This window comes from Leucopleurus acutus (assembly GCF_964270905.1).
Source record: "Leucopleurus acutus genome assembly, chromosome: 2".
Taxonomy (NCBI): Eukaryota; Metazoa; Chordata; class Mammalia; order Artiodactyla; family Delphinidae; genus Leucopleurus; species Leucopleurus acutus.
Window position 1 is genome coordinate 29,284,444 of NC_139143.1, and position 15,525 is coordinate 29,299,968.

The following is a 15,525-nucleotide window of genomic DNA, read 5'->3' on the forward strand; positions in this document are numbered from 1 at the left end:
ATAGATAATCATAGCATCTATGCTGCCTTAAGAACATATAAGAGCTATGAAAATGTATAGGCAAAAGTGCTATGGGAGTTAATTACAAATTCAATAATATTTATACATTTCAATAATATTTTTTAGTGTAAGATTATCATATTGTAATTGGCCACCTTCAGAAATACTATTTTCTCTACAGCAGTTTGAAGTGAGTTCAGTTTCATGTAAAATTCTCTTTTGAAGGTCCACCAGAAAATTCCATATGAATGTCATAATCAATGAGTTTGGACAGGGATCCAAGAGAGAAAAAAAAATATGATTGCACCCAGGTTTATTTAAAATTGTTGAATCCATTTTGATGTCTGGCACTGTACACTAAATAGATGAAATGTGAAACAGTACAAAATCTATGCTTTGCCTGATATTTTTGATCATAAAATATTATCTATGAATTGATTATAATGCTCAATTCAGTAGTTTGCCTGTAACACATATACTACCAGTCTATTCCTTTAAAAAATAATGATAGTAGTATCTACAGTGTTTTCCCCTAAACAGGTATAGTAAAGAAAAAAAAATCTATTCAATATGAAAACTTGACTTGATATGGAAACCATTTGTTTAAATTGTACTACAGTGGAACATTTCATTAGTACTCTGAATTGGAAATCTGTCACTTGCCAAGGTTTGGCTATATCACATGACCTACAGTGTAATCTTATAGAGCAAAAAGCAGAGAGGTAGCCTTTGCAGAAGGGCAGTCTGGTTTTTCTAACACCAATATTACAAAAAAAATATATATATATGTATATATATATGTATATATACTTGTAATCATTTAAATTGTATGTTTATACTTTAAAAAGCAAAAGCAGTGAAAGCTAAATTGTAATAGCAAAATATGAGAGACAAGACAGTGGAATGTATAGTGTTAGCAGCCCTTTAATCATGGTTCAGATCCTTGCTTTGAAGTGTGATTCATGCCTGAGTCTCAGTTCCTTCCCTCACCAGGAAAATGGGGTGAATAACCTGTGTCTTGCAAAATAACTGTGAGATTTAGAGATAACCCACAGACTGGGGTACACATTACACAATGCAATTCAGCTCCTAAGAAAACCGATTTAGAATAACCAAGAATTGTGTGTGTTGTTTATATGTAGTTGCTTCATCCTCAAATTGACTGCTCATAGGATTCTATTTCAACTATTATTACAATACCATCCTCTCATATGGAGACTTTAAAAGGGTATGATACACAATCCTTGCCCTCACAGAACTTCATCAAATTCCAACCCAGAATGTCTTTCTTTGAAACTATAATGCAAGGTGGACAGTTCTGGGGAACAGTTCTGCCAAGGGCTAGAGAGTTCAGTTTACCATCTGTGGCTCCCTTTAAACACTCCATTACACTTCTCTAGCTTTCAAACATTTAACAAGCTTTTAAATGGACCTGAGAAATCCTTAACACTAGTTGTTATTCAGCGTTTTGGAAAACCAAAGAATGTCTTGAAAAACGTTGATTTCAAAAATAGAAAAAGATAAAGAGATTTAATTATTAATATGACGCCTTATTTCTAAAAAATCGTCGAGGCAGCCTGTCTTAAGTCTGGGCCTGGGAGGGAAAGCCCGGGTAAAAAGCTTTGGGGATGTAAAACCTGGCCCTGGGAGCCCGGAATCAAGAAGAGAACCGCACGGCTCTCGGGCCCCAGAGCCTTCAGAACGGAGTGGAGGCGGAGTATTTGCAGCAGGGGTCCGGAATCGCCCTCCCAGGATCCGAGGGGCTAGGCTGCTAGGAGCTACGCTCCGCCGCTGGGCTACCGCACCGGGAGGGTCTGCATCACTACACCCTCCAAAGGAAATCGTGCCAGGCTCAAGAAGACACTCGTCCTTGGGGCCATTTTCTGGGGTTGCTGGACACCCTCTGTTCGGAGTCCCCCAGGGTGGGACAACTGGGCTCCTGAGGCTGGAAGTTACTGAACTTTGAGAAAGAGGGGAGGCAGAGGTCGGAGGCGGCGAGTGGGGGAAAGGCGGGGTGATGCCAAGGAGGGAGGGGGCACGGAGACAGCGCCGACTTCTCCAGCTGCTCTTCGCTTTCAAGTAAAAATGCGAGGGGAAGACTCGGAGCCCGGCTGAGGGAAGGCTGCGGAAGGCAGGTCCGCCGCCCGGCCACCGCTGGCCTAAGCGCGCGGGGGGGGCGGCGGGCGGACTCGCAGCCCTCTGTCTCCTCACTGCGCCAACCTGCAGGCGCGCGCCGCCCCTCCCCCCTCCCGCCGCCCCTCCCACTCCCACTCCCCCGCCCCCTCCCGCCGCACTCAGCCGGGGGCCGGCGTGCTGAGCGCCCACCCGGGACCGCAGCCGCCCGCACCTTGCGCCTACGTCTAGCTCGCGGCCTCCCTCCTGCCCCATCTTTCTCCTCTCCCTCCTCCCCTCCTTTCCTTCTCCTCCCCCTCCCTCCCCGTCCGCTTCACCCCGCCCTGCCCGCGCTCGGCTCCCCGCGCCCTGCCCGCGCCCGCTCGCTCCTCCCTCAGCCCCGGCCGGCTTCTCGCACGCCCATCCCGAGCTCGCTGCGCGCCGGCCGCCGCCTGGTCATGTCAGCATGGAGATCCGGCAGCACGAGTGGCTCTCGGCCTCCCCCCACGAGGGCTTTGAGCAGATGAGGCTGAAAAGCCGCCCCAAGGAGCCCTCGCCGAGCCTGACCCGAGTGGGCGCGAACTTCTACAGCAGCGTCAAGCAGCAGGACTACAGCGCCAGCGTCTGGCTCCGGAGGAAAGACAAGCTGGAGCACGTAAGCGCGGCTCGCTCCCCCGACCGCGGCCCTGCACCTGCCACACGCGCGCCCCTGGGCCGGGCGCGAGGACCCCGCCGGCGGCCCGGCTTGGGGCCGGGGCGTCCGGGTCCTACGCCCGTCCGGGGCCTCTCCGGCACTTTCCTGCCGGGAAGGAGCGGGCTGCGGGGAGGGGAGGGGCGGGGCGGGGCGGGGTTGTTCCCTTCCGCACTGCCTGGCCCCGCACACCTCGACCTCTCCGGGCTTCCACTGCGGGCGGGGGGGGGGGGGTCGTTCGCAGTGCGTTTGTGGGGTGAGCAAGAAGGGGAACTGCCCCAGCGTGGCTCCAAGGAGCCGGTGTTGCACGGTAGTGGGCTTCAGAGGGGCGTTTGCTCGCGTCTTTGGGGCTATTTTACCCGGTCCAGAACTAACATGAACAAATCCGTAAAGTTGTCGCCGCTGGCATCCAGCCTGTGTCCGCGCAAGATCCATTCGAGTTTTCTGCAGCGTATCCTCTGGGATGAGCAGGTGGCGGTCCTCTCTACTTGCGCCCAGCTAGGGAGGGGTTTGCACATTGCAAGGAGAAACAGAGAAAGGAAGAGCAGGTCGCCCTGCTCCCGGGACTCGCCGCTGGAGGGTGGGGGCTGGCGAGCGGGGACCCCGTCTCCCAAAGAGTGCGTGTTTCGCCGGAAACGTTATTGGCGCTGGGGCCGAGCCCCTAGGCTCGCCATTCAGGAGAGAAAAAGTCCCTGTAAAACGGCGTTTAGTGGATTCACAGTGTCAAATCTGACCCATCAGCATCTCCTTAACCAAATGTTAACATGAAACTAAGAGAGTTATCTCGAGGGCAGCACAGCTGGCTACAGAGAAAATGCCGTTTCTTTCCGCGGAGCTGCATAATCCAAATTGAGTCTGTTAATGGAATGTGGAGGTTTCCTTGTATTTGGGTCACATCGCCAATTATGATAGAAAGAACTTCTGGAACTCACACATCTACCGCCGCAAGGACCTACCCCTCCCCCGTCTCCTCCGCCCCCCACCCCCTACTCCGCGCGCTTCTCTTCTCTTGGGCATTTCAGCAGCAACTAGCTTCCCAGGAGGAAGAGGGCAAAGGAGTATTTCTCTTACCCAGTCTGAAAGGAAGGTCTTTGCCTTTTCTCTTAGGGCCTGATCAAGTCCGAAAGTGCAGGTTTAAAGATTTGAATTGGGGTGCATGCTGTCTTGTGTGTAGAGACAATATCAAATGGATGCCTCAGATCCTTAAGACCATGGAAGTAACTGAAGGAGATTTCTAGGATGCAAGTTGTTTGAAAGGCAGCAGTATCTGTTTAAAAATGCAAGCTCCACAATTAGCGAAGGAACCTGTGGTTATTAAAGAGGGGCAAATAGCATCTTCCTGTAATTTGGATCCTGATGTCGTTTTATGAGTACTAGGGAGAATGGTCTGCCCTTAGGGTGGTGATAGAGTATGTCTTCATTTCAGTGTCACTCTGAATATGTGTTCATTTGCAGCTTGTGCTTTTAGCTGGTCTAGTTCCTTTATTTTCTTACTGAAAATCAATACTGCCACCTTTACGACTATGTCTCCTTGAGTCACAGACATTGCACACATTATACTTAAATGGTTTCTCACTTTTAGATTTTCACTGAAAGTATTAAGTCATACAGGGTGGGCCACGGCAGCCTCACCTTTGTGGATGAGTATAGGATGCTCAGTGCCTGCTGAGGGTTAGAGACCAAGGAAAGTGAGATCTGGTTGTTTGCACATAAGGATCTATGCTTTCTTCTTCACTCAGATGCTCCAAAATAGAACCTTGTACTTATTTTTTGAAAAATTACCTCTTTTGTTATTTAAATCAAAGTAACAGTTTTGTTTGCTTTCTCAAATACATATCATGAAACATATTCTGTTCTGATATTTTCCTGTACACTTGCTTTCAGTTAGAAAGGGGGCTTTGCTTCCAGTGACATTTTTTTGTGATATTCTCTTACCCCTTTGAAACATCTACAAACACTTTAGTGAAATAATATTTATGAAAGTGCTATGGAAAATTAAATTAGCATAACAATGTAATTTTATTTTCATTCAAGCTCATCTGTCCTATGTTGCCTACACTACGATGTTTCAAGTGGTTTGATGTTAATTTCTAATTAGATATTTAAAATCTAAAAACCCATAACAAATATAACCCAGTATGTTATTGCCACACAAAGCATGAAAATATAATGTTGACTTTATGATAGACAACATTCTGAACACATGTGACACCTTCAGATTTAGATGTTGCAGAGATTAGGATGAGTGTATCATGTAAAATTCAAAGGTGATATATAGTAGTTTGACCCCTTTGATCTGTCTAATCAAATGGATGACTACCATTTTTATTATGTTAAAAAATGAATAATTATAATGGAGATCATATGCATGAGAACAGCCTACTGTTATTTTGCTCATGCTTTAAAAGCCAATCCAGTATTAAGGCCGTAAATAAATTATGGCTTCAAATGGTACGCATATTCAGTCATCCCAATAACGGAGTGTGGACTCTGTCCAGACTTCAGAGTCGTTGCTTAATCTGAAAGTCAATAACACAATGTAAAGTGACAGCTAGAGAATATATTTCCACTCAATTTGCTAAAAATGAGAATAGTTTACCTCTCCTTTTCTAGTTTAAAGGCTGCAGGACTAATCCCCAGATTGGACCAGAGAAAAGTGACAGAAATTGAATGATTAAGGATTGGAATACATTCAACGCATCTTTAAATTTTTTTTAACATCTTTATTGGAGTATAATCGCTTTACAATGGTGTGTTAGTTTCTGCTTTACAACAAAATGAATCAGTTATATATATATACATATGTTTCCATATCTCTTCCCTCTTGCGTCTCCCTCCCTCCCACCCTCCCTATCCCACCCCTCTAGGTGGTCACAAAGCCCCGAGCTGATCTCCCTGTGCTATGCGGCTGCTTCCCACTAGCTATCTACCTTATGTTTGGTAGTGTATATATGTCCATGCCACTCTCTCACTTTGTCACCACTTACCCTTCCGCCTCCCCATATCCTCAAGTCCATTCTCTAGTAGGTCTCCTGTTGTTGGTTGGTTGATACTTAAGATGAATACCCATTAAGGAATAAATGTATGTGAGGGAATTCTCCCATTCTTAAGTCATGATTAGAAGATACAAGGAAGTTATGTTTATACCATGAATTCTAGATTTTGAACTCTACTTGTAAATTTCAGGAAAAAGTAAAATTTCTGGGCCTTGCGTAGAATGTTGTCTTATTAGCTGCAAATAGTGTCTTGGTTCTTAGAATCTTTCGCCTCCTGTTCAGCCTCATAACGCCAATGGCTTTAGAAGGCATTAGGTTTGGGAAACAATGGAAGTCTTATTCTCTGTAGGATCCCATATTTACTTTAGGTATAATGTAAAAGCGAAGGTTATGATCTAGCAAAGAAGCGGAGCATGGGGCCACTTTTTCAACTCTAACCCACTCTGCTCTGTCAGCCCTCCCTGGGGCTGGATCACTTTGAGAGTCACCATTTAATACAGTTTGGCTATCCCAGAGGACGGTGTAACATTAGGCTGGTGTCCTTTGGTGGTATATGCCTTGATTGACTTTTTTTTTTTTCCACAAAGTTAGAGAGTTGCAGTGGCTACTCCGCTAAGTCACCTGGCCTGATGTCAGCTGTGTGTGTAGAAGTTCCTGATGCTGTTTATGGAGATGGGGGTGTCTTATTTTCTCTCCTGCTTGTTCAGTTAGCTTTGCCACAGTGTGGTTAAGAGTGGGGCTCTGGTTAGATAGGCCTGGGTGAAGGACCCACAGTCACCAGGATGTACATTCACAGTCCTCCATAAGGAGTTGCAGGTTTACTGGGTGATTCAAGGAGACAGTCCATGCCTATACTCCAGTGATGCACAGTCCCCTTATGGCAGGGGCTCAGTAAGTACTACAAAATAAATTTTTCTTCACTCTTCTCACCTGTGCAGGTTGGCAGGTGTCTTAGTTCAATCTGCTGTAACAGACTGGGTGGCTTTTAAACATTTATTTCTCACAGTTCTGGAAGCTGGGAAGTCCAAGATCAAGGCACAGGCAGATTTGGTGTCTGGTAGGGCCTGCTTCCTGGTTCATAGATAGCCGTCTTTTTGCTGAGTCCTCACGTGGTGGTGGTGGTGGTGGTGGTGGTGGTGGTGGTGGTGGTGGTGTTGGGGGAGCTCTCTGAAGACTATCTTGTTCATGTGGACTCCAGCCTTATTACCTGATCACCTCCCAAAGGCCCCACCTCCAAATGCCAGCTTATTGAGGACTGGATTTCAACACGTGAATTCGGCTGGGGTGGAGGGGGGCATAAGCATCCAGATATCCAATCCGTAGCAGCAGGATATTTTCCACATCTTAGTTGCCTGGCCTGCTGGGAGCTCCATCCTGATACTTGTTTGCATGATTGTCAAGTCAGCTGAAGGGAAGCTGGTGAATCATGTGATGCCTTTTAGTACTTCTACCCAGAAGTGGTACATCTATTTGACTCATGATAGTTGGCCAAAGAAAGTTTCCTGGCCAAGACTTTCTTGAAAGGGGGTGAGGAAGGTGCATTCAACCAAGACCCAAAAGAAGGAGAAAGAGAACATCCATGACTAGCTCATAAGGATGACCATGAGACATAAAGCTCTTAGCACAGCATATGGCCCGTGCTCAGTGCTCAACACACAATACCTATAGGTATAATTGCTGCTCAGCTGTTGCCTGGCTGAGCCTGCACTCTCCACCCAAAGAGCTTCCAGATTTCATATCTGAGATCAGCCTGCCGGAATTATAGTTCTGGACCCAGAAGTGTATGGGTCCTTTTGTCAGCAAGGCCAGCTCACCATTCCTGGCCTGTTAAGTGGCCTCTTTGCCTGGCTTCTGGTCCATTTTCTGGGGGCTTCTTTCCTGGGCCAGTGGGCCCCTGTTTGTTCCCTGCCTGGCCATTCTGAGGCTGACTCTTGTTCTCACTCTCTCTGTGGGCTTTGCTAGTGGAGACCAACTCCTTGCCCTGTCCCCAACTTCTGCTTTCCTTCCCAGCTTTGCACTGGTGGTAATATTTATCTGCATGGTGGCTCAGAAAGCCTATTTAAAATGGAAAGAGAAAGCAGAAGAGAGAAACTGTAAAGAGTAGAAGACAGAATCCTTAATGTGCACACTTGTAGTGAGCCCTAGTGTCTTGCTTGGTTTAGTAAGTGCCTCACTAAAAAAAAAAAAAATTGTCTTCTCTAAGTGTGAATTTTCACACTTAAATAGAGTTTATGTTACCAGTGAATAGTCGATAAATGCCAAGTGCACACTTGCCTCCTGGAATAAATTATTCACATGATGAGCAAAGAAGAATAAATGGATTGGAGCAAACTTGGTCACCGTGGTCTAGGCTCATATTATGTAATGTTATTTATGTCCCACAGAGCAGATTCATGAAAGTAATTATACTCCACAGAGCAGATCAGTAAAGCACCGAAAGACAAAGTTCAACCTAAGGGGATGCATCTTTAAAATGTACCATTAAAAATCAACCAACTAACCAACGAAACAAACAAATGAACAAGGAGAAAATATCCTTTTTTATGTTTATGTATTTTTGGCCAGACTGGATAATTTTAGCCTGGCAAACATTTAAGAACATTAACATTTACCAGGATTATTTACTGTGACTTTAGATAAACAGAATAGGCTGAGGCAGAATTCTCTGCCTCTCTAACCCATGCGTCAAGAAATGAAAGTCTAGATGTCTCTTGAGTGTGTTCTAATGCATCAGTGTTGTGTCCATTATTGTATTTGTCATTACTTTAGGTGGCATATATTTATTCTACTAATGGACAGTGGGTTGACACTTCAGTTTGTTTTGAAGAAACTTTGACTTCTTTGAACTCTGTTGGGTATGGCTTATTGAGTTATTTTAACATAATCACTGTCAGTGATATATTAAATATATTTAACTTGAGAAGCTCAAGACTACTGAAGCTAAGATTCCTTTTTTCTTCCCTTCTTCCATGTAATAGCCACTACCTATTTCCTCTGGCTAGTTTCTCTGAAAGTTTTCACTTCTCCTCACAGATTTCTGTATCTGTCTCAGGTTTAAGCCTATGTAACAGTTTCCAGTTCTTCTGTTCTGGCTCTAAAGGTCAAGAAATCTGATGAATCTTTTGAATTTCTGGAACAAGACAGTAACTATAATGTGTTATGTTCTTGTACTGAATTGACTGATAGATGGCATAGTTAGGCAGAGAGAGAATTTGTGGTAAAGTAGCAACCCAGAGATGTTGCTTCAAGTGTATGTGTTGGGGACATTTAAAGTTACTGATTGTCTCAAATTCATACCTACATAAATTGTGCTGTGAGAGTACAACATAAATGTTGAGTTACAGTTGAAATGCCACATAGTAGTTGTGAAGAGACAGACCTTTTTACCAAAAACGTATGTTTAAATTTTTCTCAGAAACTGAGACAAAAGAGCCCAGTTTCTAAAATCACAAATCAAGCTGTTAAGCAGGGCTTATGAAGCAGAATGAAGAACATGGGAAACTTTCCCAGGTGTACTTATGTACTTTGGAAAATCTCACTGATGCCTAACATATGAAGTGGGCCCAAGCTGGACTACCTGACTGGGTATCATGGGACTGGATGTCATGGCAGTTGGGTGATAAATATGGTTTTTTATCCTCTAGAGTAGATGGTGAAACTTGTGAACATATTCTTTTTCTGAATTGAGCTGTAATTGTGCTCCTGCCAATAAGTTGTTAGGGCTCTTACAGTTATAACATGAGGAATTAAATTGAGAAAATTGGACTCATTGAAGTAAAGAAAGCGCTAACTGACACTCTCATCATCAACAGATATTTATTTAGAGTGACTTTATGTGAAAGACACTTTGTTAGGAGATTATGAGGACTTTCATTCAACAAGCGTTTATGTGATGTATACTGTGTTCCAAACAGTAGAGAGTATACAAAGACCAAAGCAAGTCTTTGCCCTCTCTCAAGATGCTTACAATTTTATAAATATAGTTATAATGTGATTACAGTGTTATGAATAATACAGAAAAATACAAAGTAGCATAAAACCCTGTCTTCAAAGGACTTGTTTAGACAAGGATAAAATAGGTAATGAATCCTGTCGTATATTGATTACATATTGTAACAAAGTTAAATTTATTCCAGTAATACAAAGTTGATATAAAATTCAAAAGTCAGTGTAATTTATCACATTAACAGAATGAAAGTAAACCCATATCTCAATAAATGAAGTAAAAGTGTTTGATGAAATTCTATACTTAGGCATGATAAAATTCTCAACAAACTGGAAATAAAAGGAAACTTCATTATTCTGATAAAGAGTTTCTTTAGGGCTTCCCTGGTGGTGCAGTGGTTGAGAGTCCGCCTGCCGATGCAGGGGACGCGAGTTCGTGCCCCGGTCGGGGAAGATCCCACGTGCTGCGGAGCGGCTGGGCCCGTGAGCCATGGCCGCTGAGCCTGTGTGTCTGGAGCCTGTGCTCCACAACGGGAGAGGCCACAACAGTGAGAGGCCCGCATACCGCAAAAAAAAAAAAAAAAAAAGAGTTTCTTTAAAAAGAATCATAGTTAATGGTGAAATATTTAAAAATATCTCCCTGGATAGTGAGGCATAGATGTCCGTCATCATCACTTCTGTTCACCATTGTACAGGAGGTCATAACCAATGCAGTAAGGCAAGAGTAAGAATTCAAAGGAAGTAGTAAAATTGTCATTAGCAGATGACATTATTTTGTACATCTGAACAACATAAACTACAGATAACACTTAATGAATTAATAATGTCACTGGATTTATCATAGCCACTGGATACAAAGTTACTATACAAAATTAAATTATGAAAAATCAATTCCAAAATAAAACTAAAAACTGTTACCATCTACATTAGCATAAAAATATCAAATACTTAAGGAGATTGATAAGACTTCTTTTTAATTTTCTCCCAGATTGATCTATAGAGTAGATACAATTCCAATTAAAATCCCAACAAGTTTGTATATGTTGAAAAGTGATTCTAAAATTTGTATGAAAATGCAAAAGGCCAAGAATAGAGAAGACAGTCTTGATGAAGAACAACTTAGTCGACTGTTTCCAGATAGCAAATCTAGATTAATTAAAGCAATGTGGTATCGATGTAAGGATAATTGAATAGATCAATCAACAGAAAGTGCAGAAACAGACCTGTGTATATGTTATTATTGACAGGTTCTTGATTTATGACAAAAGTGACAGGCACAGAAGTGCACTGGGAAAAAGATGGTCTTTTGAAAAAATGGTGTTGAGTCAGTTGTATATCTGTATTAAAAAAATGTGGTTTCTCTTTCACACTGTACACAAAGGTGTTCAAAGAAAGCTTCACCCTAGGCAAAGTTTTGTACTGGGTCTTAGGAGCCTAGGAAGAAGAGCTGCTGGATATAGAACTGGCCTGAACCAAGGCTTTTGAGTGGAATTTGGTCAACAAAAAGCCTGTTTGGAAGACCAGTGGGTGAACAAGTATGACTAGAGGGCAGGGTTTGTTTAAGTGAGCGTTGCGTGTGAAAACACCCGCAGGGGTAGATTAGGACGAGACCACGGAGGACTTAAGGATTTGAATTGTAATAATGCTGGTGACGTTCAGCTTTATTCTGTAAGCAAACAGGAGGTATTTCAGTAGGCACTTCAGTTAGCAAGTCTGGGTTTCAGAAAACCTGCTGGTGGCTCGCAGTGTTGAGGAAGAAGAGCCTGACTTGCCGGGGGGGGACCAGTGTAAATTCTCTTTCAGTGGTAGGGATAGGAAGTAACAAAAGAGTATGGTTAGAAGTAGAAAAATCGAGGAACATGAGAGTTCATGGGGGGAGTTCCTTGGTGGTCTAGTGGTTAGGATTTGGTACTTTCACTACTGTGGCCCGGGTTCAATCCTGGTTGGGGAACTGAGATCCCACAAGTCGTGTCACATGCCTCCCCCCCCCCCCAAAAAAACCTGCTACTCCAGTAAACACACGAATGAAACAGCCTTATTAAAAAAAAAAAAGTTCATGGGACTTGGTGCTTGACTGAATGTGGGGAGTCTGAGAAAGCTCATCCATTCAGCAAATATTTATTGAGTGCCAGCATGTCCCAGGAATTGTGATTGGCGTGATGGGTACAAGGATGAACAGGGAAAATTCCAGAAATGCCTTGAGAGTTGGAATTCTGCCTTACTCATCTTTGTATCTTGGACACAAGCCATTGTTATTGTCTTGATCCATATTATCAATATTATTATGATCATAATTAACTAACAGTCTAATTTCTGCTCTCTGCAAGGAGCTGAGCTTAAGGCTTGAGAAAATTCAAATGTCTGTGATTGGGCCTTTGACATCAGGTTGCATATGGTCTAGTTCTCCAGAACTCAGCTTAAATGTTTTCACTTCTAAACCTAAAATCTGGTTAAATACCCCTTTTATGTTGTCCCATAACATCATGGGCAAGCATCTGTTATAGCACTTAATACACTGTTTTTTTAAAATTGCCTGATTAATTGTCTATCTTTTGACCTCATTGGAAAAGCTTGAGGACAACAGTGGTTTCTTATTTATAATAATGTACCCTTAATGCCCAGCACAGTGCCTGGTAGACATCCAATACTGACTGACTTGACTGTTGAAACAATGAATGAATGAATATGTGCTAGGGAGGCAGGACTTATACACAAGTGAAAGAATGAGGTGGCATACACTACTTACGCTACTTGACAGACAGATGCTAAGATGTTAAATGCAACAAGAGTTCAGTGGAAAGAAACACCAGAAGCTCCATGAGAAACTCCTGAAAAGGGTTATGATTAAATGTCAGCTGGAGGAGATAACAGACAAGGCTGTATCTAAACCATTTGTAGTTTGTTTGAGATTCTACCCAGTTTTTTTTTTTTTTTTTGTGGTATGTGGGCCTCTCACTGTTGTGGCCTCTCCCGTTGCGGAGCACAGGCTCCAGACGCACAGGCCCAAAGGCCATGGCTCACGGGCCCAGCCGCTCCGCGTCACGTGGAATCCTCCTGGACCGGGGCACGAACCCGTGTCCCCTGCATCAGCAGGCGGACTCTCAACCACTGCGTCACCAGGGAAGCCCTATCCAGTTTTTTTAAGACCTGGGAAGTGAGAGTTTTAGGGACACTTTAGTGACCTATTCCAATATCTAATGCTATTGTTTACATGAATTCTTTTTTTTAGTTTTTATTTCTATATGTCTTTATTTTTATTAGTCAAGAAGAATATTAATTTTTAAATTTTTCACAAGTACTTTGGTCTAACTTTTTGCCGTGTCTAAATCTGCTGGTTCATTATTTGGCCTCTGCCCTGTTCTGGCTGAGTGCACTTGATCAGAGATTGTGAGATTACTCTACAGCAGGGAATGTGTCAAAACTGCCAAAATCCCCTTAAAGACCTGCCACTCTTGATCATTAAGAATCTCCTACTATGACTTCCTGACTTGTCTGTTTCCAAACTTTTTTCATTCCCTAAGTTCTTCTCGCTGCAATCCATGACTTGTGCACACGTTGCTTAAAACCTGTCCTGTAAGATTCCTAATACATCTTTTTGAAAAATAAACTTTTATTTTGGAATAACTTGTAGATTTATGGAAAAGTTGTAGAGATAGTTAGAGGCATTTCCTATACATACCTCACCCCAGTTTCCCTTAGTGTTAAATTCCAAACTCCAGACTTCATTAGAATTTCACCAGTTTTTAATGTCCTTTTTCTGTTCTAAGATCCAATCCAAGATAACACATTGCATTTAGTTGTCCTGTGTCCTTAGTCAGCCTGTGGTCTGTGATAGTTTCTCAGGCTTTCCTCATTTTTTTATGGCCTTGACAGTTTTTGTTTTCAGCCTAATTGAGGTATAATTGACTAATAAAATTGTAAGGTATTTAAAGGTTTCCCGCCATTGAGTTAATGAAAACATCCATTACCTCATGTATTTATTTTTGTGTGTGTGTGTGAGAACATTTAAGTTCTATTCTGTAAGTGAAAGTTCAATTATATCACAGTATTGTCATTGATAATCACTATGTTTATATTGATCTTCAGACCTTATTCATCTTATAACTGAAAGTTTACACTTTTACCAACCTTTCCATATTTTCCCCGTTCCGCAGGCCTTGGCAACCACTTTTTTACTCTCTGAATATATGAGTTTGAGTGTTTTGTTTTTTTTAGATTTTACGTATAAGTGATATCATGTAGTATTTGTCTTTCTCTGGCTTACCTTACTTAGCATAATTCCCTCAAGTTCCTCCATATTGTTGCAAATGAAAGGATTTCCTTTTTACTCATGGCTGAATAATATTCTATATATTTGTATATCACATCTTATTTATTCATTCATCTGCTTATGGACACTTAGGTTCTTTTCACATCATGGCTATTGGAATTAATGCTGCAGTGATCATGGAAGTGCAGATATCTCTTCAATATCCTGTTTTCATTTCCTTTGGGTAAATACTCAGAAGTGAGATTGCTAGATCATAGGGTAGTTGCATTTTTAACTTTTTGAGGAGTTTGCATACTGTTTCCCATAGAGGCTGTACCAATTTATATTCCCACCAATAGTGCTGTAGTATTTCCTTTTCTCCGTATGTTTACTAGCACTTGTTATTTGTTGTCTTTTTTATTATAGTCATTCTCACAGGTGTTAGGTGATATCCCATTCTGGTTTTAATCTGCATTTCCCTGATGATTAGTGATGTTGAGCATATTTTCATTTATCTTTTGGCCATCTGTATGTCTTCTTAGGAAAAATGTCTATTCAGATACTCTGCCCATTTTTTAAAGAGTTGTTTGTTCTTTGCTGTTGAGTTGTACGAATTCTTTGGTTATTAACTCTTTATCAGATATATGATTTGCAAATATTTTCTCCCATTTGGTAGGTTGCTTTTTCATTTTGTTGATGGTTTCCTTGCTGTGCAGAAGCTTTTTAGTTTGATGTAGTCCCGCTTGTTTATTTCTGCTTTTGATGCCTTTGCCTTTGATGTCAAATCGAAAACATTACCACCAAGACAGATGTCGTGGAGCTTACAGCCTGTGTTTTCTTCTAGAAGTTTTATGATTTCAGGTCTTGCATTCAAATCTTTAATCCATTTTCAATTATTTTTGTGTATAGTGGTCCAGTTTCATTCTTTTGCATGTGGCTGGCCAGTTTCCCTAACACCATTTATTGAAGAGACCGTACTTTCCCCAGTGTACAGTCTTGGCTTCTTTGTCTTAAATTAACTGACCACATATGCATGGGTTTATTTCTGGGCTCTCTATTCTGTTCTGTGATCTATGTGTCCGCTTTTATGCCAACACCATACTGTTTTGGTTAGTATAGCTTTGTAAAATAATTTGAAATCAGGGAGTGTGCTCTTTCTTTCTCAAATTGTTTTGGCTATTTGGGGTCTTCTGTGGTTCCTTATGCATTTTAGGATTCTTCTCTTTGAAAAATGCTATTGGAATTTTGATAGGGATTGCTTTGAATCTGTAGATTTCTTTGGGTTGAGTGGACATTTTAACAATGTTAATTCTTCCAATCTATGAGCATGGAATAGCTTTCCATTTACTTGTGTCTTCTTCAGTTTCTTTCAACAGTGTCTTATAGTTTTCAGTGTATAGGTGTTTCACCTCCTTGGTTAAATTTATTCCTAGGTATTTTATTCTTTTGGCTGTGATTATAAATGAGATTGTTCTCTTAATTTCTCTTTCTGTTAGCTCATTGTTACTGTATATAAACACAACAGATTTTTG

The 15,525-nt window shown here is 42.0% G+C and overlaps 1 protein-coding gene across 1 annotated transcript in view; it reads left to right on the top strand.

The window, feature by feature from the left end:
* Positions 1-2,578: 2,578 nt before the first annotated feature.
* PLD5 (phospholipase D family member 5) overlaps positions 2,579-15,525 on the top strand; it is a gene marked incomplete at both ends in the record, with an annotated part of 494,399 nt that continues 481,452 nt past the window's right edge. Inside the window, one exon of the mRNA XM_082833648.1 lies at positions 2,579-2,767. Coding sequence (XP_082689774.1) covers positions 2,579-2,767 — 189 coding nt within the window. The remainder of the gene's footprint in view (positions 2,768-15,525) is intronic.